At 45.8% G+C, this 24,496-nt stretch overlaps 1 protein-coding gene across 4 annotated transcripts in view; it reads left to right on the top strand.

Annotated features, from left to right (window-relative positions):
* KIF5A (kinesin family member 5A) overlaps positions 1-24,496 on the top strand; it is an 82,312-nt gene that overhangs the window by 4,858 nt on the left and 52,958 nt on the right. For all 4 annotated transcript variants that reach the window (XM_056858061.1, XM_056858086.1, XM_056858069.1 and 1 more), the window contains exons 2-6: positions 20,478-20,565; positions 20,671-20,744; positions 21,548-21,652; positions 23,399-23,447; positions 24,305-24,360. In XM_056858061.1, the coding sequence (XP_056714039.1) occupies positions 20,478-20,565; positions 20,671-20,744; positions 21,548-21,652; positions 23,399-23,447; positions 24,305-24,360 (372 nt within the window). The remainder of the gene's footprint in view (positions 1-20,477; positions 20,566-20,670; positions 20,745-21,547; positions 21,653-23,398; positions 23,448-24,304; positions 24,361-24,496) is intronic.

Here is a 24,496-nt window from a genome sequence, read left to right as displayed (position 1 = left end):
TGTTCATTGGTTTTGTGGCCTCATGGCCACAGTTTATTTATTTCCTTTACACCCTGCCTTTCTCCCCAATGGGAACCCAAAGTTTTCCTTTCCTCCACTGTATTCTCAGCCCTGTGTGGTGGGTTAGGCTGAGACTGGCCCAAGGTCAGCCAGAAAGCTTCTGTGGCAGAAGGTTGGGTAGGTTGTGAGCAGATAGGGTTGCCAAGTCCCTCTTCACCACCGGCGGGAGGTTTTTAGGGCAGAGCCTAAGGAGGGTGGGGTTTGGGGAGGGACTGCAATGCCATAGAGTCCAATAGCCAAAGTGGCCGTTTTCTCCAGGTGAACTGATCTGTATCGGCTGGAGATCAGTTGTAATAGCAGGAGATCTCCAGCTAGTGCCTGGGGGTTGGCCACCCTATGAGCAGATGCTATGCAGATGAGCAAGAATGGGTTTCGTATGTGCCTTGTGTCTACTATATGCAGTAGTTAGAGTGTCAGACTAGGATCTGGGAGACCCAGGTTCGAATCTCTACTCTGCCATGGAAGCTTGCTGGGTGAACTTGGGCCCAGTCAGACATTCTCAGCCTAACCTACCTCATAGGGTTGCTGTGAAGATACAATGAAGGAGAGGAACATAAATTAAGTAAACAAATAAATTAATAAGGTTTTTAAAATAAGGCACCAGGTTCCTGGATCCCATGAAGCAGGGCAGGAGGTTGGCCCCACAATCTGGGGGACGCCACTAAAAGTGCCCATTTGGTAGCGGTTGCCAGCTTAGAATTGGGTGAGAGCCCACCAACAAATTACTGTTAGCTGATCTCAGTTTGTGGAAACATATGGAAGACAGTGTCCCCTCAAACATCCTGAGACAACAGTAAAGGCTCCTAAGGTAGCATCTCAAATTTAGTCTGAAAACATATTGGTGAACAGCAGGGTTTGTATAAAACCTCTTTATTTGCTTCCTGCAGTTATCTTCAGAAATCCAGCTGTAACATATTGGACCAGTTGTAACTTCCAAACTGTATCCAAGAGCCAACATGTAGAGCATGTTACAGTTGTCCAAACCAGAGGTTATTAGGGCCTACAATTCAGGGCCTAGATTAGGGTTGCCAGGTCCCTCTTTGCCACTGGTGGGAGGTTTTTGGGGCGGAGCCATAGAGTCCAATTGCCAAAGCGGCCATTTTCTCCAGGTGAACTGATCTCTATCGGCGGGAGATCAGCTGTAATAGCAGGAGATCTCCAGCTAGTACCTGGAGGTTACAACAATAATATGAAAACCTGTGCCGTATTTAACATCGTTATGGAAATTGGCGACACGAAGGGCTCAAATAGAAACCAAACTGGAAATTCACCAAAAACATATATTCAAATAAAGCATTATATCATGCAAAAGTCAACAAAATAAGGCATTACATCATGCAAAAGTCAACAAAATTCAGACATGTGCGACTCAAACAATAACCCACAGCACAAAAAGCTAATGAAGTGGGGCAGGACAAGTTGTCCAAATGTCTCAAATGAAGAAGGTAAGAAGTCCGAGGAGACCAACAAAAATAATAGACGGTGAACCAAAGTCCAAGGGATTTTTGTTGACTTTGCATGATGTAATGCCTTATTTTGTTGACTTTTGCATGATATAATGCTTTATTTGAATATATGTTTTTGGTGAATTTCCAGTTTGGTTTCTATTTGAGCCCTTCGTGTCGCCAAGTACCTGGAGGTTGGCAACCTCAGGGCCCAGATCCTTTTCTTTCAGAAGGAGATGTAGTTGGCAAATTAACCATTGCTGATAAGACGTGCTCTTGGACGATGCTTCGGTATGGGCATCCAAGAAGAGGTCTAGATTTAAAAGCACTCTCATACTTCAGTTGTGGTTTTTGAGGGGTTGTGTCACGGCCCCATCCAAGATAAGCATTTCCTCCATTTTACCAGTCCTGCAATAACCACCTGCTATGAGCAACTCCATTATATCTTTCAATGTGGCTGAAGGCGAATAATCTATTACCCGCTCCTGGTATTGATTCAGGTATGAAAACGGCCTCACTGGGCTCATGTAAAGGAGAAATGGAGCCACATTAGGGTTGCCAGCTCCGGGTTGGGAAATATCTGGAGATTTTTTGGGGGGGCGGAGCCTGAGGAGGGCAAGGTTTGGGGAAGGGAGGAACTTCAGTGCGGTATAATGCCACAGAGTCCACCTTCCAAAGCGGCCATTTTCTCCAGGTGAACTGATCTCTGTTGTAATAGTGGGAGATCTCCAGCCACCTCTTGGAGGTTGGCAACCCTAAGCCACATGTGGAAGAAGAAGAGTTGGTTTTTATATGCCAACACTCTCTACCACTTAAGGAAGAATCAAACCAGCTTACAATCACTTTCCCTTCCCCTCCCCAGAACAGACACCCTGTGAGGTAGGTGGGGCTGAGAGAGTGTGACTAGCCCAAGGTCACCCAGCTGGCTTCATGTGTAGGAGTGGGGAAACCAACCTGGTTCACCAGATTAGCGTCCACCACTCATTTGGAGGAGTGGGGAATCAAGCCCGGTCCTCCAATTTAGCGTCCACTGCTCCAAACCACTGCTTTTAACCTACACCATGCTGGCTCTCATGTATAGGGCAACTCCAAAAGCCCTGATGATCTCTCCCAGCAGTTTCATATAGATCTTAAAGCATGGTAGATATGGACCCCTTGGAGATTTTGTATGTGAGATTATAAATAAGGCCCCCCACTTCCATAATCTGGATCCACCTTGTGAGATAGGAGCAGATCCACTGCAATGCAGCGCTCCTGTCTTCCAACCCAGAATAATGTCCATGGTCAATAATACTTAAAGACATCCAGGAGAATCAACAAGATCACACTCCGCTCTCATGGGGAAGGTCATCAACCTGGGTGGCCAAAGCTGTTCCAGTACCAAATCCAGGCCTGAAGCCAGATTGAAATGGATCCAGGTACTCCATTTAGTCTGGAAGCATCAGGAGTTCTTTGGCCACTTAACTACTTAAGGATGGGAGATTTGTTCCTGATTTGTAATTGCCAAAATCTTGAGGGTCACAAGCAGTATTTTTCCTCCCAAAGCCTGCATTAAATGAGACAGCATATATTTTTCACTTTTAAGGAGGTGTAGTTTTGTGTTTTTTTATTATTATTACAAGGTACCTTTTTAACAACAGATGCCTTTGGTGAAGAAGAACCTGTCCTATCTTCCAACAGTTAACAATAAGCCCTTATTCTGGTCATCTTCAGAGATGCCCTTTGTTTAATGTTCTTGATCTTGGAGTTTAATATTCTTGATCTTAATGTTCTTGGAGATCTGAGGGTAAAGAGTGGAGATTTGTCCTGCAAAATTGTGGTTAAGCCCTGAGACTCAACACTTCTTCTGATTCTGCTGAATTTTTTTTAATAAAAAAAAAATACAACAACTTATTCCAATATCCTCATTCATAGTACCACACCTAATACACGGTTTAGTCCTCTGTAAAATAGCTAGACTATTATCGCTGCACATTGTCCTTTTTCTCTCTTGAATATAAGGTTTTCTATTTTATTTACAGCTCGTAACCATAGCTCGTCTAGACTCATTGTATCATCATTTTTCTGATGTGTTGTTAACTTAATTAATACATAGAGGATAGATGGCCATTTGTCAGCAATGCTGATTCTGTGACCTTAGGCAGATGATGAGAGGGAAGGCCTCTTGGCCATCTTCTGGTCACTGGGTGTGTGGAGGGGGAGGTAGTTGTGAATGTCCTGCATTGTGCAGGAGGTTGGACTAGATGACCCTGGTGGTCCCTTCCAACTCTATAATTCTATGATTCTATATATTTATTTAATTTTAACCAACCATTCCTCTGTCTTTGGAGTTGTTTTTTTGTTTCCAGTGTCTGACAAAAGTCATTCTAGCAGCAGTTATCATGTGTAACCCCATACCGTTTATCTTTAGTTAAGTTAGGGGCTAAATCTAACAAGAGGATCTTAGGTTTACATGGGATGTCACTCTCCATTCCAACAGATAGATATTTCACTATTTCAGTCCAGAACGTTATAGCTCTCTCACACTTCCACTGACCCTGCTGAATTTGACTATTTTGCAACTCTGTCTTTATTAGTTTTTTATTAGAATTTTCGAAGGCTCCTCTTTTTAAACAGCAAAATCAGTTTAAGCATCTATCACCAGAGGGCTGCACTTGTAAGAGAATCAGCATTTTTGAAGAAAATATCTCCCTGACATGCATTAGAGGCACAAGAGTACTGTCTCTTAGCAACCCTTAAAGTAGGCTTCTTGAGGTAATCACTGGGGCGAGGTGGAGAAATGTGCCACAAACCATAGAATCCTTGCTTTGCCGTGGAAGCTTGCCGGATGACCTTGGGCCACTCACACACTCTCAGCTTAACTTTCTACCTCACAGGGCTGTTGTTATGAAGATAACATGGAGGAAGGGAAAAGGATGTTGTTGTAAGCTCCTTTGAGTTCCGTTGGGGAGAAAGGTAAAGGTACAGGTAGTCCCCTGTGCAAGCACCGGGTCATTACTGACCCATGGGGTGACGTCACGTCACAGTGTTTACTAGGCAGACTTTTCTAACAGTTAAAGTGGTTCCTCAGTGGAACAGGCTTCCTCAGGAGGTGGTAAGCTCTCCTTCCCTGGAGGTTTTGAAGAGGTTAGATGGCCATCTGTCAGCAATGCTGATTCTATGACCTTAGGCAGTTCATGAGAGGGGGGGCATCTTGGCCATCTTCTGGGCATGGAGTAGTGGTCACATGAGGATGTGGGGGGGAGGTAATTGTGAATTTCCTGCGTTGTGCAGGGGGTTGGATTAGATGACCCCAGTGGTCCCTTCCAATTCTATGATTCTATGTTTATGTGGGGGGGGGGGCGTTTGCCTTTGCCTTCCCCAGTCGTCTACACTTTACCTCCAGCAAGCTGGGGTGAAAAAGAGTATACATAGATCTGTCTCTTTACTCAGTATTATGTAGTGATCTGGAACAGTTCCAGCCTTAACCAGCTATGTACATGCTACCAGAACAAGAGAGAGGAAAAAGAAAATGCCTGGTGCATTCAAAGACTATCTAGCTGCTGACCCTTCCAATAAATGGTAGTTCATTCATCAAGGACCTGGAGGCCTTTTGGAAGCGTGTTTCAGACAAAACACACGTGGTGCAAGCATTTATATTCCATCTCCAGTTCAATCCCATCTAGGCCAAGATCAAATATTACTTCTTTAATTTTGACCTTCATAGCACAAGGACTTCAGGTTGAATTAGGGTTGCCAACCTCCAGGTACTAGCTGGAGATCTCCCACTATTACAACTGATCTCCAGGTAACAGAGATCAGTTCACCTGGAGAAAAATGGCCGCTTTGGCCATTGGACTCAATGGCATTGAAGTCCCTCCCCTCTCCAAACCCCGCCCTCCTCAGGCTCCGCCCAAAAATCTCCAGGTATTTCCCAACCCAGAGCTAGCAACCCTAGGTTGAATGACCAAGGCCTAATCCACATAACCGGTTATCCACCATAGGTTGACTCTGGCTCTGTCATGTCCCACAAGCATGTGGCAACTGTTTTTCTAAAAGGATTTGCTATGAAGCTGCCTGCTAGGGTTGCAAGGTCCCCCCCGGCAACCGGTGGGGGTTTGCTGGGGCAATGCAACCCGGAAGTGTTGTGGATGCTCTAGCAATCTCCTCTGAAAACTCTATGGTTTGCATAGAGTTTGGGGGGGAATGTGCTAGAGTGTCTGCATCATGTCCGGTGACAATCACTCCCCCCTTCAGCTGGCACTCTTCCTCCAGTCGACCAGCTGAGGGTCGGAGGGCAACCCGGTCAATTGGTGGGCATTTGCTTGCCATTTCTGGGCAATTGGCAAGCCTGTCTAACAAACATGCATTCAGGAGCTGTATTGTTGAGCCTTGATGGGTTCATGCTGGCTGTAAGGTTGCCAACTCCAGGCTGGAGATCTGGAGGTGGAACCTGTGAAGAGAGAGGTTTGGGGAGAGGGGAGGGACCTCAGAAGGGTATATAATGCCATAGATTCCACCCACCAAAGCAGCCATTTCCTCCAGGGGAACTGATCTCTGATGCCTGGAGATCCCTTGTAATTCCAGGAGATCTCCAGGAGGTTGGCAACCCTACTTGAGAGCAGGGCTTGAGAAGAGTCGTCATGAAAAGGAACTGGTGCTACACACAGCGATCACTCAAAAATGCACCTCATGAATTTCTCTGACTACTGGAGCGCTAACAGAAAAAATGGTACCTACTGAAATTATGCCATGTAAAAATATAGATCGCTTTCCCACAATTCTGTGCATGAGCTGGCAACCCCAAATGAAAAGTCTGCAGATGAAAATAGAAGCACTAAAACCAATCATAAAGCTGTCATGGAGGGTATAGATAATCAAATGCATAGTACAAGACTCAAGCTAGCGGCAAAACAGTCCCCCAAACTTGTGATCAGGAAACCATTTAATAAATCATGATAATTCCCAATGCGTAGCTGTATTAGTCTATAGCTGCAGTATAAATCAGGAACCCAGTGGCGCCTTAACGACAACGGCACCTTACAGTTTATGCTGAATAAATTCTGGTGGTCTTCAAGATGCCACTGGACTCTGCTTTTTTCTAGAAAGTGATGTAGCTTGGTACACTACTCTGGACAGTGAATTCCATGATATAGGTGCCGTCACAGAATAAGCCATGTTCTGGATAGGGCCAGCTTAGACCCAGGAAGGGCACTTATGTTTATTCTTGTGTCCAACGTATTCGCATGTTTTTGGTTTTTCATACAAGTGAGGAGAACTAAAGCTTCCCAACTTCCTCTTTTACATCTCTGCTCCAAGCTTGCTTCAGGTGTGGGTTGAGAGAAACGTCTGCCAGGGAAGATGTGGGAGGGGGAAATGTTTAGCTCTCCTCGTTCATAAACTGCATTGTGTGTTTAAAAAAAGGACATTTCCCCAAATATACACGCAGCTTTATATATGGATATTCCTTTGTGTCCTTAGCTTTGAGCCTTCCAATGCTGCAGAATCCCAAATAAGGCCTTCTTGAGAAGACTATAACAAATAATAGACTTATAGAGCTATGTCATTGTTAAAGGCCTTTATTGAATATGGCTAACGTAGTGTTGAACAATGAAGAAAGCTGACAGGAAGAAAATTGATTCATTTGAGGTGTGGTGTTGGGGAAGAGTTATACAGATACCACTGACCACTAAAAAGATAAATCAGTGGGTTCTAGATAGGGTTGCCAGCTCTGGGTTGGGAAATACCTGGAGATTTTGGGGGTGGAGACTGAGGAGGGTGGGGTTTGGGGAGGGGGGACTTCAGCTGGGTATAATACCATAGAATCCACCTTCCAAAGTGGCCATTTTCTCAAGGTGAACTAATCTCTATCACCTGGAGATCAGTTGTAGTAGCAGGCGATCGCCAGCTACCACCTGGAGGTTGGCAACCCTAGTTCTAGATCAAATCAAGCCTGAATTCTCCCTGGAAACGAAAATGATATGATGCCACAGGGTTTGCCCTTTGAAGCTGCCCTGTCCTATGTAGAGGAACTGATCTCTGTAGTTTGGCGATCAGTTGTAATTCCAGAAGAACTCCAGGCCCAGCACTGGAGGTTGGCAACCCTAGTTGAAGATAGGGTTGCCAACCTCCAGGTGGTTAGGTACACAAATGCACAGAGCCAAGTAGCAAAAATGCAAATGTTAATAAGTGCAAAACATCAAAGACAGCAGTGTGAGACAAATAGACCTAACAGCAGTGACTACACAATGTACACTAACAGCAGTGACTACACAATGTACAATATATATATGGATTATAGAATAACCAGGCAAAAAAGTCCTCTTCTTAAGTCTATCAAAGTTGGTTGGATCCAATTGTATAATATGTTCATCTGGTATGCATCCAGTGAATATAAATCCAAAGATGGGGGACGGCCGTTTCACCTTGGTTTCTTCAGCCCCATATTCTGGTTTCTTCCAGAATATAACAAAGTCCACAAAGGTACACTATTAAGCCACAGCAATGTCCACAGGTTCCCAAGTGGTATCCTATACTAGCTAGTATCCCACTTGGGAACCTGTGGACATTGCTGTGGCTTAATAGTGTACCTTTGTGGACTTTGTTATATTCTGGAATTACCATTACATGGATGAGATAATATGGGGCTGAAGAAACCAAGGTGAAATGGCCGTCCCCCATCTTTGGATTTATATTCACTGGATTCATACCAGATGAACATATTATACAATTGGAACCAACCAACTTTGATAGACTTAAGAAGAGGACTTTTTTGCCTGGTTATTCTATAATCCATGTATATATTGTACATTGTGTAGTCACTGCTGTTAGTGTACATTGTGTAGTCACTGCTGTTAGGTCTATTTGTCTCACACTGCTGTCTTTGATGTTTTGCACTTATTAACATTTGCATTTTTGCTACTTGGCTCTGTGCATTTGTGTACCTTTTACCCGTGCTAATTTCCAAATCATATGGTATAGGCACGGGAGTGCTTTTGTTTTGTTTATATTGAACCTCCAGGTGGTGGCTGGAGATCTCCTGGGATGACAGCTGATCTCCAGGCAACAGATATCAGCTCACCACTTTGGAAGGCGGAATCTATGGCCTTATACCCCATTGATGTCTCTCCCTTCCCCAAACTCTGCCATCCTCAGGCTCTACCCCCAAAATCTCCAGGTATTTCCCAACTTGGAGCTGGCTACACTAGTTGAAGCCTACACTACACTAGTTGAAGCCTACTGACCTTTGGGGACAAATAGGGGAGAGTGCAAGTAGACAGGTCTATGCCAGGGGTCCCCAACCTTTTTGAGCGGGTGGGCACATTTTGAATTCTGACATGGCATGGTGGGCGCAGCAACAAAATGGCTGCCACAACAGCCCTTACCAGGTCCCACCCACTTCCTAAAAACATTTGGCTCTTTGGTGTTGCCATCTGGATAACAGTCATCAATGAATCTATAGATCATCCACTGCTTCAGTTCTTACGAAAACTCCTAAATGCCCCTTGATGTGTTGCTGGCGTTACTCTTCGTTCCGAGTTTGGCCAAATGTCACTTGAAGTTAGGGTATGGTTGGCCGCCTTTAAACTACACCTTAAACTGTGCTTTAGCACTGAGGGGTTCCGAGCTTCTCTGAAGCACGACCCTTTTAAATCCTCATGGCAAAAAATCTTAGATGAGAAACTGTCGTTGTTGGGCTTCTCGCAAGATATGTTATTAGATCTTGGGAAAACTGAAGCTTTTACCAAAATTAAAACGCATTAAAGAGCTCGATTATAACAGCACTACTTTCCGTGCTCGTCGCGTCTGTTCATCCCAGTTCTTCGGAATACCCCCTCCATGTGGTCTGCCTGCCTATACATATTATCTGACAACTCGTCTTTGCAGAGCTTTTTGCTTGGCTAGATTGAATGCTAACCCTTCTATGGTAATGCAGGGCAGAATTCTGAATATCCCATACTCAGACAGGATCTGCCCTTGCTCTTCTGGCTCTATTGACTCATTAGCCCATGCCCTTTTGCAATGCCACTTTTACAAGGAACTTCGATCGCACTATATTTCCCCCCTTTTAACATACAAATCCAATGCCTCTGTGACTGGCATAATGCCTTTTCTACTAAGCGATAGGGACCCCAAGGCTACATTGTCAGTGGCAAGATTTGTTTCAGTCCTTATATCCCTCCAACACTAGATATATGCTGCTCAAGATCAATTGATCAAGGAGCTTCTAAGGGATAAAGGAAAGGAAAAACATTTGGCGGGCGCCAGAAAAGCTGTTAGCGGGCACCATACTGTCCACAGGCATCGTGTTGGGGACCCCTGTTCTATGCAGTAGTCTCTAGCAGGGGGATCAACTGCTGTGCTGAATCCTCTTCAGGTAAGGGCTCTGGCTAAATTACGGCCTTGTTACTGTGGTTAATTTCTGCAATGTGTGGAAAGGGTGCCCAGCTTTCCACGTACTGGGTTTCTTTTCCTCGAGGACAGATGACGGAGGCCGCTCGAAGGCAGAAGAGCAACTTAAAAAGAGGAACTTAAAATATTTGTAGCCTGGCAACCGTGAGGAGGAGAACACTCTGCGCTGCGGAAATGCTGGTGGACAGGGGGAAAGCAAGGGAGCTGTGCGGCCAGCCCATGGAAAGCGAGGGTGGGTGGCCTGTGGGCTCTTTTGTGACTCAGCGTAGCCTTTCCCTATTTCCTTCTGTCCGATCGGGATCAGAACACCAGCTCAACCCTGGGGTGCAGCTGTATTCTATGCGATTGGGGGCTGTGCGCACAAGCCATGATCAAGAAGACGAGTAGGAGAAAAAGCCCGGCAGGCCATCTACAGTGTGGCGGTAGATGACATCGCCTGGAATTTCCACAAGTAATAAAAAAATAACAACACTAGGCTATAATTGGGTTTTGTGCAATTGTGAATGTTACATGGAAGGTATACTTCATATTCTATGATGTGTCGTCATGTTTGAAAGAAATTTTTGTGGATTTAGCATATGATATTATAGCCTAGTGCTGTTATTTTTTGATTACTTGTAGATTTTGCACAACACTTGATTCTGTTTCATCTCCTGGCATTTGGCATCTCGTGGCTTGTAGTTAAATTTTAGCTCCTGCTAATCTCCATTTTATGTTTTGTTTTTAACAAGCAAGGCTGAAGCTATCCTGGTTACGGCGACAGATTGTGTTCCACATATCCATACTGCCCGCTGCTTGTGATACCAGAGCATTATTTTTTTTAAAAAATACTGATTCTATGATAATGTTCAAAATTATGCATGTCAGTTAAGCAGGTTTAAGAGAATTGAGCACAATTACTTACATTGCATTTCATAGAAGAATTACTTCTTCACACATCTAAGGTTGCCGACTGCTCTGTTATCGGGCAATTGCCCACCAGTTAACGGGGCTGCCTGCTGCCCCTCAGCTGGCCGGTGGGCGGAAGCAAGCTATGGTTTCCATAGAGTTTTTGGAGGACAGTGCTAGAGCGTCCTGCACCCTCTAAACTCTTGCTGGCAGCGGGAGGACCAGGCACCCCTACACACATCACATCGTTTTATAAAATTCAGCAGCATTAAATGTTGCCATGGCCCCTAGCTTAAATGGCTTTTAAAAACAGATTAGACAAATTCATGGAGGACAGGTCTATAAATGGCCCAAAGGAATGATAGCTAAATAGAATATGTTCAGAGGCAGTATACCTCTGAATACCAGATGCTGGGGGAAACAGTGAGGCTTTTATGCCCTGCTTATAAGAATAGCAGGTTCTCAGCTGGCTACTGGTGATCTATTGATTTAGGCTTGCCAACCTCCAGGTGGTTTGGAAATCAGCGTAGATGCAAAAAGATATAACCAAAGTGCAAAAATTTATATAATGCTACACAATGACACAACACAAAACAACTTATAAAAACAAATATGACATACACAACATAGATATGTGCATCACCAACAAGCAGTCCAAGACCAACATATGTGGTCCAAAAGTTACACAATCCTTCAAAAGGTAAGTGTTCAGTAATCCCTATAAAGGTAAGGGTACATAGTCAACAATGGTCCCACGAAGGTTTCCACGAAGTGCAGATGTAGACCAATGGGGAACGGCTGTTTCGATTTCTTATATTGATCTCTTCTTCAGTCCCCATAAACAACTTATTTTCGCTTCAAATACGACTGCCAGCAATATTTTTTGTTCAACATCAATCAGTTCCACGCAGGGATACAAAAAGTGGAACTGATTGATGTTGAACAAAAAATATTGCCCATGGAAACCTTTGTGGGACCATAGGGATTATTGAACTCCAGGGGTTTGGAGAGGGGAGGAACTTCAATGCCATGGAGTCCAATTGCCGAAGTGGCCATTTTCTCCAGATGAAATTATCTCTATCGGCTGGAGATCAGTTGTAATAGCAGGAGATCGCCAGCCAGTACCTGGAGGTTGGCAACCCTACTTACTGGTGTGATTCTTTCCCAACTCCTACTCCATAATTGGCTGGTTGGCTGACAAGGAAATTGCATCTGAGCATGCCCAAAGTACATTTCACTCACCAGCAAGTAACAATAGTTCCAACGTACCAAGGATTAGGGTAGATTTGAGTATTTTACAAAGCAAATGTTGCAGCTGTGCGCATAACTGATCATCACTGCTCGCCGCTGGGCTATCAGATCCCCTCTGTCATGTTTATGCATTTTATAGTCCTCCCACATAGCTTTTCCTCCAGCTTCCTGAGGCTTCAGGTAGAACCACTTCCCACTGTCTGCATCCATGCCAGGCCCCAGGTTGCCCCCAAAGCCACTTTATTGCTCCCAGCCCCCTGACAAGGCTGAGCTGCGATTAGGCTACTCGGCATCGGGTGCCGGGGTTCTCGTTAAGCAGATTAGAGGATTTCCGCTGCTTCCTACGGTCCCGGAGGAGGAGGAAATTGATTCTGAGCTCAGCAGATCCAGCTTTGGATGCTGCAGAGAGAACCGTGGCAATCGATGTAAATGGAGAAGGAGCCAGGAAGGGAGTTCATCTACTGAGGGTTACGGAGATGACAAGCCAGAGAATCAACAATTTCCCCTTTCGGGCAACGTGGAGACCACATGCATCAAAAAGATCTGCACACGATTAGCTTCCTGGTACGGATGGACATAATGTTAGAAAAGGGATGGGCAGGCAAGACAAGCATTCACAGTCAGAGGTTCAAAGCCAAAGCAGATTCTACCCATTTGTTCTTCTTACTGCTCACCTAGATGGTTGGACCCAGATGCTGCCAGACCCACAACAGCTGGAGCAGGGTGTAGAAAAGCCAGCTGGCTCCTTGCTCTTCCCCCTATTTTGGCTGGGGCTACCATGACGCAGGCTGCATGTCAGTAAGGGAGCCATGTGTGACTGCTGCCGGCCATCCCATCCAGCAACACTGGTTCTGCTGCTGAGAAGGCGATGAGCCATCTGATAGATTCTGGGGCGTTTCCTGCAAGGAACCTAGCATTCAACAAACGCTGAATTATCTCATTGCCTTTCAAGCATCCCCGGGGTGAACTGGGTTGCTCTCGATGACGTATGCAATTATTCATATTTTAGTTACTGCTAACTGGATTGTTTTAATTTTCCTGGAATGGGGAGCAATTGGCAGAATCCCGGAGGAACAGGAAAGAACGTTCTCCCAGCTGCTACCTTCTCTGATTATCCCCATTGCTATAATCTTGCGAAATCCTTAGATATTTTTAATAGCCTGCTTTGTATGAAGCGTTTGTGTGTCTCTGTGTGTGGGCTTTCCCATATGGGGCAGCAAAGAGGCTGTTGGAAACTCCAGGGCTTGTAGTGGAAGATTCATGGTTTGAGGCCGGGTCTCTGTGTGCTCAAGTCCCCTTTAGATGCTGAGGGGAATAGGAAGGTATAACATCAGTCCCTGCAACTGGCAGGCAGTATGGAGCGTTCAGATTGGCCAGGCCTGGTATGAATGCTGGAAGCTAGACCTTCTGCCCTGACCTAATCAAGAGATCAGTGTTTGCCTCACTTAAGCTCCTGATCTGTGCGCCATCCACCTCTGTCTCCTTGGAGCTTTGGTGGATTCTCCTGGTCTAGTTTTGGACATTGCCTCTTGCGTCCTTGGTCCTCTCCTGAGAGATTTATTACAACTTTGTGTTTGCTTGAGAGCTACGGTTACCAGCTCTGGGTTGGGAAATACCTGGAGATTTTTGGGACGGAGCCTGAGGAGGGTGGGTTTTGGAGATGGGAGGGACTTCAATGCCGTAGAGTCCAATTGCCAAAGCGGCCATTTTCTCCAGGTGAACTGATCTCTATCGGCTGGAGATCAGTTGTAATAGCAGGAGATCTCCAGCTAGTACCTGGAGGTTGGCAACCCTAGGGGTGCATGTCTATAAGGGGACCTGAAACCAGCTCTGCGACAACGCAATCGGACCACATAAGACATCCAATGAATAATACAGTAGGATTAGGACTGAAGGATTAGAAGGCAATGCAAACAGTGCAGATTGCAGAGTAAAAGAAAGAAAAGAAGAGGGGGGAAACCCAAAGCAATCATACGTTTTAAGTCAAAAGGACTCTGTTGTGGGTGTGTGTGTGTGTGTGTGTGAAGTGCCATCAAATCGCAGCCAACTCATGGCACCCCATAGGTTTTCAAGGCAAGAGATGAGCAGCAGTAGTTTGCCATTGACTGCGTCATGTAGCAACCCTAGACTTCCTTGTAGGGTCTCTCCCATCCAAGCACTAACCAGGGCCGTCCCTACTTCGCTTCCAAAATCTGATGAGATCAGCCTAGCCTGTGCCGTCCAGCTCAGGGTGCAACAAGACTAGGATTACACAGGAGACAATGCAAACAACCACCAGCCCAGGGCGAGGTATCCTGGAAACCGAGCAGCAAGCAGAGTTACAAATGGCTGTAAAAGCAAGAAGATGCCCAGAGCAATCATACCAGTAGACTATGGAGCCAGCGTGGATGTAGTGGTAAGAGCGGTGGACTCTGATCTGGAGAACCGGGTTTGATTCCCCACACTTTATCCAGAAACACACACCCCAAGGAGGTGTTGTCTCTCCCACACGAGGGAACATTATGGGAGCAACGTAAGTCAGCTGCGACTTGACAGCACTTTCCACTACCACAGTAATTAAAAAAAAAAACCTTTTGTGTATAATTTCTAGAAGGGTTGTCTTCCTTCCAGGTAAATACAGTATTTTTACCTCGGGTGTTGTCTCTCCCACACGAGGGAACATTATGGGAGCATGTTTCTAAAAGCTCTACAATAATATCCATTTAAAGATGGATGATAATGCAGGTCAGTGTAGAAAGCCAGGAAATTTAAACCCGTAGGCTGCCGTGATTCATCTCTTCCAAAAGCATCTTCAGTCTGCACCCAAGGGCTGTGGACACCGTACTTCAGAGATCATCCTAGGAAATGCAAAAAAGTCAAGATCAGGTGCACAATTCAGTTTTTTTTTTAAAAAGCATGTTCTCACTCTTAATGCTGTGAAGATAGGCTTGGAAATGTGTGGGCGATCTTAGCAGCCTAGACTAGATTTTTCTTTATCGTGGGATCTCCCTGTCCCCAGGTTTTCAGCCAATAAGTGGTTCCCCAAATGGCTCATAGGGAATCAACATCTGATAAAAATAACAATTAAATGCAAATTATTCCTGGGGGTGGGGGGAGCTCTCAGCAGGAGCCAGATCCAGGCATGGTACAAGGGTGCTAGGCTTTTGCTAGAGAGCCAGCATGGTGTAGTGGTTAAGAGCGGCGGACTCTAATCTGGAGAACCGGGTTGGTTTCCCCACGCCTCCACATGAAGCCTGCCTGGGGACCTTGGGCTAGTCACAGCTGTCTCCGAACTCTCTCAGCCCCACCTACCTCACAAGGTGTCTGTTGTAAGGGAGGGGAAGGCCACTTTGAGACTTCTTGAAGGTAGAGAAAAGCGGGGTATAAAAACGAACTCTTCTTCTTCTATCAGTAACAATTAGAAGTTGGATGGTGGGGTGTGGTGGGGTCTCCCAAGGTCTCTGGAACTAGGTCCAGGTACCAGGTGCAATGAAATTATGTCTGGCTACTTCCTGACCTCCCTATGATGGCTTCTAACAGTACAATTAGGATTTCCAGGCATTTTCCATTGCTGCTTTTCCTTCCTTCTGAGAGCCAGCATGATGTAGTGGTGAAGGGCAGTGGTTTGGAGCAATGGACTCTGACCTGGAGAACCGGGTTTGATTCCCCACTCCTCCACATGAGCGGCGGAGGCTAATCTGGTGAACTGGATTTGTTCCCCCACTCCTACACATGAAGCCAGCTGGGCGACCTTGGGCAAGTCACTCTCTCTCAGCCCCACCTATCTCACAGGGTGTCTGTTGTGGGGAGGGGAAGGGAAGGTGATTGTAAGCCGGTTTGATTCTCCCTTAAGTGGTAGAGAAAGTCAGCATATAAAAACCAACTCTTCTTCTACTTCTACTACTACAATCCTACAATTTTAGGGGGTTGTTATGAGTCCATTATGTGGAGAAAGGTAGGACAAAGAGGGGCTTTAAAAATTGTCTATTTGAGTGAGCCCCGGGCTTGCCAGCGGGGTCGGTTTCAAGCTGCATCGCCAGGCTGCATCGAGATGACAGCCTGAAGCCTCAAAGGGAGGCCACTAGAGAATTGCTTCCCATGCTAGGCTCCCCCCACCCCCTGCCCCATTCTTCCATCTCAGATTTATTTAAAGAATGTTTTCCCCAGAAATAGGACAGCCGATGTGTAATTAACCTGAGTGCCTGCGTTCTGGAAATGTGATAAGGGAGTGGAGCAGGTGCAGGCCTATATGCCAAATATGCAGAACGCCGTGTGTTTTCAACCTACCAAGGGTTTATTGGTTTGTTCTCAGCATGTACACCCTGCTTTCCGACTGAACAGTGTTCAAGAAATTACGACAAGATGATTCATAGTGTGTACCCAAAACGGATGATCAGCTTGACGAAGAAGAGTTGGTTTTTATATGCCGACTTTCTCTACCACTTAAAGAAGAATCAAACCAGCTTACAATCACCTTCCCTTCTCTTCCCCTTCTCTCCTCACAACAAACACCCTGTGAGGTAGGTGGGGCTGAGAGAGTGTGACTAGCCCAAGATCACCCCGCTGGCTTTATGTGTAGGAGTGGGGAAACAAATCCAGTTCACCCGATTGGGCTCCCCCGCTCATGTGGAGGAGTGGGGAATCAAACCCGGTTCTCCAGATCAGAGTCCATCTCTCCAAACCACTGCTGTTAACCACTACACCATGCTGGCTCTTGGCTGTAAGGACAATAGGATGGATGCTGCTGGGATCAGGGTAGGCAGAAGGTGGTTCACTGTGCATCTAAGGGTCATGTGTGCCAGCACTGAATAGGAAGGTGAGCCCGCGGTTCACAATGAGCTCTACATAGGATTGTTCTTGAGAAGTGTTTGGAAACATCCATTGGTGCAGTGTGCTGCCACCAGGGGTTAACTGGAGTGGGGCGATATCGCTCCAATCTTGGCCCATATACACTGGCTCCCCATTTGTTTCCAGATGCAACTCAAGGTACTGGTGTTGATGTTTAAAGCTCTATGGTCTGGGACCAACAAACCTGAAGGACAGCCTGTACCTTTATGAACCCACCCAACCACTAGGTCATATTTGGAGGCCCTGCTTCAGGGGCCCCTGCAATCTGAGATTGTAAGTCGCTTTGAAACTCCTTAAAAAGGTAGAGAAAGTCAGGGTATAAAAACCAACTCTTCTTTTCTTCTTCCTGTTCCTAGGATTTTATAATCAGTGTCAGATTCTGAATCAACCAAATCTGGAATATGTTGTTAAGGCACAGCTGAGCAATTGAACGAACACTTGAATGTGAGGATTGCTCAGCCTCTGGGACCTAATATTGATGGTGCAGTATAGTGCTTTCCTCACTCTAGCACTTGTGTGTGTGTGCTGTCAAATCACAGCTGACTTATGACGACCCCCATAGAGTTTCCAAGGCAAGGGACAGTCAGAGGTGGTTTGCCATTGCCTGCCTCCGCATGGGCTGAGAGAGTTCTGAGAGAACTGTGACTGGCCCAAAGTCACCCTACAGGCCTCATGTGGAGAAGTAGGGAATCGAACCCAGTTCTCCAGATTAGACTCTGCTGCTCTTAACTACTATGCCATGCTGGCTCATCGCTTGTCCATGGGTCAGGATAATATCAGCGCAGAAGAGATCCATGCAACCAAAATGATTAGGGGACTAGAGCAACTGACCTATGAGGAGCGGTTAAAACACTTAGGGCTGTTTAGCTTGGAAAGAAGGTGACTAAGGGGAGACATGATAGAGGTCTATAAAATTATGCATGGTTTGGTGAGAGTGGACAGGGAGAGGCTTTTCTCCTCTCATAATACTAGAACGCGGGGTCATCTGCTGAAGCTGGAGGGTGAGAGATTCAAAACTGATAAAAGGAAGTATTTCTTCACGCAACGCATAGTGAATTGGTGGAACTCCCTGTCCCAGGATGTGGTGATGGCTGCCAACTTGGAAGGCAGGGTGGGCCTGGGTTAATATTTGGATAGGAGACCACCAAGGAAGTCCAGGGTCTCTATGCATGGGCAGGCAAGGGCAAACCACCTCTCAATGTCTCTTACTTTGAAAACCCTACGGGATTGCCATAATTAAATTGCATAGTTAAATCATGAAACTCCCTGCCCCAGGATGTGGTGATGGCTGCCAACTTGGAAGGCTTTACGAGGGGAGAGGACATGATCATGGAGGAGAGGGGTATTCATGGATACTAGTTAAAATGGATACTGGTCATGATGCATACCTATTATCTCCAGGATCAGAGGAGCATGCCAAATATATTAGGTGCTGTGGAACGCGGACAGGACAATACTGCTGCAATCATCTTGTTTGTGGGCTTCCTAGAGGCACCTGGTTGGCCACTGCGTGAAAAGACTGCTGGACCTCATGGGCCTTGGTCTGATCCAGCATGGCTTTTCTTATTTTCTTATGTTTTTATGCTTTTGCCTTCCTGCCGTGTAAGATGCTTGCACATTCACTGCATGCTGCTGGGCAAAGGAGAGACGTGGCCTTTTCCGGAGGGCTGAAGGTCGCTCATGTAACTGCTCTGCTGGGATCTGAACAAGACACAGAACAGTTCTGGGACAGCTGATTTAAGAGGTCAGCTGCCTGCCTTTTCAGAGCGACAGCAGTGGTGGATGCAGATGTAGTGAAGAGCCACGAAATCTACATTAAATAATTCCAGCACTTGGACAGCTCCTTATTCACAGTTGCAAACTGGAACTCAATATTTTGCATAGAGGTTGCTTGCAGTCTGCCCAACCTACACTGGTTTTTGGCTCCTTTCTGATTTGTTTGCAAAGAGCTGCAGGCCCCTAAGGTTATTTTATATAAAGATCTGGTTAGTTATAAGAATCATGGAATTCAGAGAGTGACAGCTACCTTTCTTGACAGCAGAGAACTCAGGGATATCCTTTTCAAGATTTTACAGAAACCGAATTGCCTTCTGAAGAACTGAGGCTTGAGCATAAAGAGAGTGCATGTTGCACCAAAGTAAAGCACATGCTCCTTTAACCTTTTTGCAGATTCACCTAATGCTTTTTTCCCCTTTGCCAAAAGATAGTGTAGCTTGTTATCTAACAGACTAGGCTGGGAAATAGGAAATCCTTGATTCAAATCGCACCTCTACCATGAGCTCGTCTTATTGGAATTCACGGTCCTCAAAGATTTTGGTGTTGTTTTTTATTTAGAAAATGTCCATGTCACTTCTTCACAGACCTGCTCAAAGCGGCTCATAGAATGGAACAAGATCTCGTAATAAAAAATGTAATTACTATAAACACGCCATTAAAAACCCAGCCAATAAAAACACAGAGCATAAACAGCATTTTTTAAAAAATTGTTCAAAAACAACAGACAACCCAAATTATACTCATGAGAGTTTTCTGGATAGAAGCAGGTAGTAAAAAACCAAAAGTTAATCTCCCCATATGTTTATCAGGGTCTTTTGGCACAGGCCCTAAAAGCACTGGTTTTCTCCACTGGCTTACATGGGGTAAGACTGTACTTTTCCATGCCTGTAGTCGCTCCTTCAATGTTCTCGAACCTCAGTAGCAATCACAGCTAAAGAACAGCTTGGAGACCACTTTAGACCGAATTTGCACACGATACTTAAAATGCTTTTGATCTTCTCTCTCTCTCTCTCTCTCTCTCTCTCTCTCTCTCTCTCTCTCTCTCTCTCTCTCTCTCTCTCTTTGTGCATCTTTGAAAGACAGAACGGTAGTTTGCAATCTGCTCGGATCAGGTTTCTGTATTGATTGATGTCTCTGCAGGAAGGAGGATTTAAAATTGCATTTCAACCTTCCTGCAATTTTGATCTCATCCCTGAACAAAATGCACTGTGTTCTGAAATGCATCTTTTTATTCCTCTGCCCATTACTTTTCCCACAGAGCAATGCATTTGGGAATATCCTCTTAAAAATTATACCAGTGCAACAAGGCAGCTTGTAAATGTGATTATGTTTCAGTCCCATACTTGTGCAGGAGTGAAATAGCACAACTGAAAGATGGCTTAAAAATAAATAAAGCAAATAGTGGGTTTTGCTTTTGCATTTTGCTATGGATCGACAGGGCTGCTACCTCCCAGCAGCAACAATGAAATAAAAATAGCTCCTCTGAAAGATGATTTTAAAAAAATTAAAGTGGTTTGAAACTGTTTGATATTGACCAGAGGATATAAGTAGAAGAAGAATGATCCTTACAACCCACCTCACAGGGTGTCTGTTGTGGGGAGAGAAAGGGAAGGTGATTGTAAGCCAGTTTGATTCTTCCTTAAGTGGTAGAGAAAGTTGGCTTATAAAAACCAACACTTCTTCTAAAACAACTTTGCTGAGTCGCAGAGCAAGAGTGGAGGAATTGAGGGCCAGTGGAAGAAGGAATTTCCCCTCCTACACATGTCTTTGTTGTTTCCCCTCAAATCTCCCGGAGTTACTGACTTTGATGCCTTTGTTCCATTTATTCCCCTCTTCCAGGGCAAGCCTTATGCCTTTGACCGTGTCTTCCCACCCAACACCACCCAGGAGCAAGTTTACCATGCCTGTGCCATGCAGATTGTCAAAGGTCAGTCTGGCTATTGGTAACGTGGTGGACGGTGGGATTGGGAAGTGGGCCAAACAGCTACTGTGACAATGAATGAATCTCACTCACCTGCCTTTTGCCTTTCAGATGTGCTGGCCGGGTACAACGGCACCATTTTTGCCTACGGGCAGACTTCCTCGGGAAAGACTCATACCATGGAGGTAAGGCAGGGGGGTTGTATTATCACCGTTGAGAAGCTTTGGCCCGGTGGTTACACTTGGAGATGGGGGCTTCTCTCCCAAAGCTCCAAAGAAAGGGTCTGTGGCTCAGTGGAAGAGCCTCTGCTTTGTATGCAGAAGATCTCAGGTTCAGTTTTGAGTTCAGTCTCAGGTTTCCTCCCTCTCTCATAGTACTAGAACGCAGGTTCATCTGCTGAAGCTGGAGGGTGAGAGATTCAAAACTGATAAAAGGAAGTATTTCTTCATACAATGCATGGTTAAATTGTGGAACTCCCTGCCTCGGGATGTGTTGATGGCTGCCCACTTGGAAGGCTTTAAGAGGGGAGTGGACATGTTCACGGAGGATAGGGCTATCCATGGCTACTAGTCAAAACAGATACTAGTCATGATGCATACCTATTCTCTCCATGATCAGAGGAGCATGCCTGTTATATTAGGTGCTGTGGAACACAGGCAGGATGGTGCTGCAGCAGTCGTCTTGTTTGTGGGCTTCCTAGAGTCACCTGGTTGGCTACTGTGTGAACAGACTGCTGGACTTAATGGACCTTGGTCTGATCCAGCATGACTTTCCTTATGTTCTTATAATCCCTGGCATCTCCAGTTAAAAGGACCAGGCTGTAGGTGATATGAAAGACCCTGGAGGGCTGCTACCAGTCTGAATAGACAATACTGACCTTGATGGACTCAAGGGTCTCATTCAGTATAAGGCAGCATCAAAGCTTTGTTGGAGGAAATCTGGAAGGGGGACCCTGTTGGGCTCATGACAACCACTTCTCTTCTTCCAGGGCAAACTGCATGACCCTCAGCTCATGGGTATCATCCCACGCATTGCCCGGGACATCTTCAACCACATCTACTCCATGGATGAGAACCTGGAGTTCCACATTAAGGTGAGGGGCCTGTGGAACTGGTTGGGAAGGGCCTTAGCCAGGATGGCAGTGGATGCTGGGAACAAAGGAGTAGGCTTTGCAAGTGTTGGCATGACGGGCAGGACATTCAAATGAAATGGCTGCGAAGGGGTGTCGTAATTCGGGTACCAGGTAGTCCAAGGCAGATAGCTGGGCAGTCAGCCAGTGCAAAGAAAGATCCTGGTAGTTTTGCCTGGCAACAGGTGACCCACACTTAAGCAAAGCACATCTGGGAGCTTTGTTGTAGGAAGCGGTCTGCGATTGGCTCTCTGATGTCACCTGACTCCTGGGACCATGAGCATTTGAGTCTGTAGTGTCCTGGCTCAAACCACCTGCAGCAGAAGTAAACAATGGAAATATTTCCTCCTCCTGCTCTATGGCATGGGAGCAGGAAATCTCTGGCTGGTCCATAGGGCTCAGGCCCTGAGGCCCTGACACAACATTATCCTGTCTAACAAGGGGAGTTTGTTCTGGGACTGTTAAAAATGTGTATAAGGCCATAAACGTGCTAGGTGCTGTACAAGGGTCACAGTCCTCACCCATGAAGATTGTTATAGGCAGTAGCCATGTTAGTGTCTTGTACTAGGAGAGCTACCATGGAGAGCCAGCGTGGTGTAGTGGTTAAGAACGGTGGTTAGGAGTGGTGGACCCTAATCTGGTGACCCGGGTTTGATTCCCCACTCCTCCACATGAGCGGCAGACTCTAGTTTGTAGTATTAGGAAAGCCAGCGTGGAGACCCAGTGTGATGTAGTGGTTAAGAGTGGTGGTTAGGAGCGGTGGACTCTAATCTGGTGAACTGGGTTGGTTTCCCCACTCCTATACACGAAGCCAGCTTAGTGACCTTGGGATAGTCACAGTTCTGTTAGAGCTCTCTCAGGAGGGGAAAGGAAGGTGATTGTAAGCCGGTTTGATTCTTCCTTAAGTGGTAGAGAAAGACGACATATAAAAACCAACTCTTCTTCTACTACTATTGTTTTTTTGCCATCAAGTTGCTGCCGACTTATAGTGACCCCATAGGGTTTTCAAGGCGAGAGGGGAACAGAGGGGGGTTTTCCGTTGCCCACTTCTGTACAACTACCTTGGACTTCCTTGGTGGTCTCCCATCCAAACTCTAACCAAGGCCGACCCTGCTTAGCTTCTGAGATCTGATGTGATGAGGCTAGCCTGGAATACCCAGGTCAGGCCTGGTCTGTAGTAGAAAAAAAATTGAGTCCAGTAGCACCTTAAAGAGCAGCATTGTTTTCCCAGGGTGTAAGTTCTTTTGAGTCACTTAGTATCTGTCAGAGTGGACTTTGACTCATGAAAGCTTATGCCCTGGTCTTTAATGGGCTTCTGGACTCAAATTCAGCCCTCACCCAGAGGGTCAAGCTATCCCTCAGGAGTGTATTTAGGAAGAGGCTGTGGCTCAGTGATAGAGCATCTGCTTGGTATCCAGAAGGTCCCAGGTTCAGCCCCCACCATTTCCAGTTAAAGGGATCAGGTAATGAGTGATGTGAAAAACCTGAGACCCTGGAGAGCTGCTGTCAGTCTGAGTAAACAGTACTGATCCCAAGGGACCAAAAGATCTGGTTCAGTATAAGGCGGCTTCATGTGTTGATGTGTCCTCTTTAATCACATTAGTTTCTGGATAGGTAGATGCCCACAGTGGGCAAGGCACAGGGACATTAAGGATTCCCCTTTCCCAATTACCAGTGCCTGTTTTATTCACTCCATTATTTCTCCCCCAGGTTTCCTACTTTGAGATCTACCTGGACAAAATCCGTGACCTGCTAGATGGTGAGTAGTCCTTAAGAGGATTATATGCAGAGTTATGCAGATGCGCCGGGGCGTCAGAAGCCAGGAATGCAAAAGGAGGAGTTGATGGGAATCTGTGTACTTCAGAGGATTCAGGCAGCAGACAGGACCAAAGAGACTTGATCCCTGGATTAAGTGACTGTTCATACTCTTCTCCTCACAAGCCCTGCTCTCTGTGCCCCTGCCTGCACAGATGAGGTGTATGGTGACCAAAGACAGGGTGTTTTCAGTGGTGGCACCCCGCCTGTGGAATGCCCTTCCCCTTGAGGCTCGCCTGGTCCCTACCCTGCTCTCTTTTAGGCCCCATGCCATGACACTTATTTTTTTATCCAGGCTTTTACCTAAGGGGTTTGAGCTTTTAAAAATTGTTTTTACAGTTTGTTTCTAGCCTCAGGATTGTTTTATGATTATTATTTTTAGCATGTTAATTTTTTTATGCTGTATTTGTGCTCTGGATGAGTTTTTAATGGTTGGGTTTCTAATATATAGGTTATGATACTTTGGTCACATAAGACAAGACTCACTGGAAAAGACAATAATGCTAGGAAAAGTTGAAGGCAGTAGGAAAAGGGGAAGAACCAGCGTGAGAAGGGTTGACTCAATAAAGGAAGCCACGGCCTTCAGTTTGCAAGACTCAAGCGAGGCTCAGAGGTTCACAGGGTCACCATAAATTGGAAGCGACTTAGTGCATGACCCATGCACAGAGCTAGTTTTAATTATTTTATGCTATTTTATGGTTTTGTCATATTTTACTTTGCCACCTCAGGAAGGTTTTTTTTGAAGAGACAGTGTGTAATTTTTAAAATAAATAATGAATAATCTCCTCTCCTCACCCACAGTGACCAAGACCAATCTCTCGGTTCATGAGGACAAGAACCGTGTGCCATTTGTGAAGGTGAGATGCCGGGTAGAATGTGGCGTAGGGCTTCAAACCCCTAATCAGAATGGGAGGGAGAGCACTTCTGAGAGCTCTGGAGAATATTTTACCTCAGGTAAACTCAATTTCAGGCTGAGGTAGGGGGAAGGCAAGA

This window comes from Euleptes europaea, chromosome 1 (assembly GCF_029931775.1).
Source record: "Euleptes europaea isolate rEulEur1 chromosome 1, rEulEur1.hap1, whole genome shotgun sequence".
Classification (NCBI taxonomy): Eukaryota; Metazoa; Chordata; class Lepidosauria; order Squamata; family Sphaerodactylidae; genus Euleptes; species Euleptes europaea.
The sequence above is the reverse complement of the archived record's forward strand: the minus strand, read 5'-3'. Positions and strand labels throughout refer to the sequence as shown.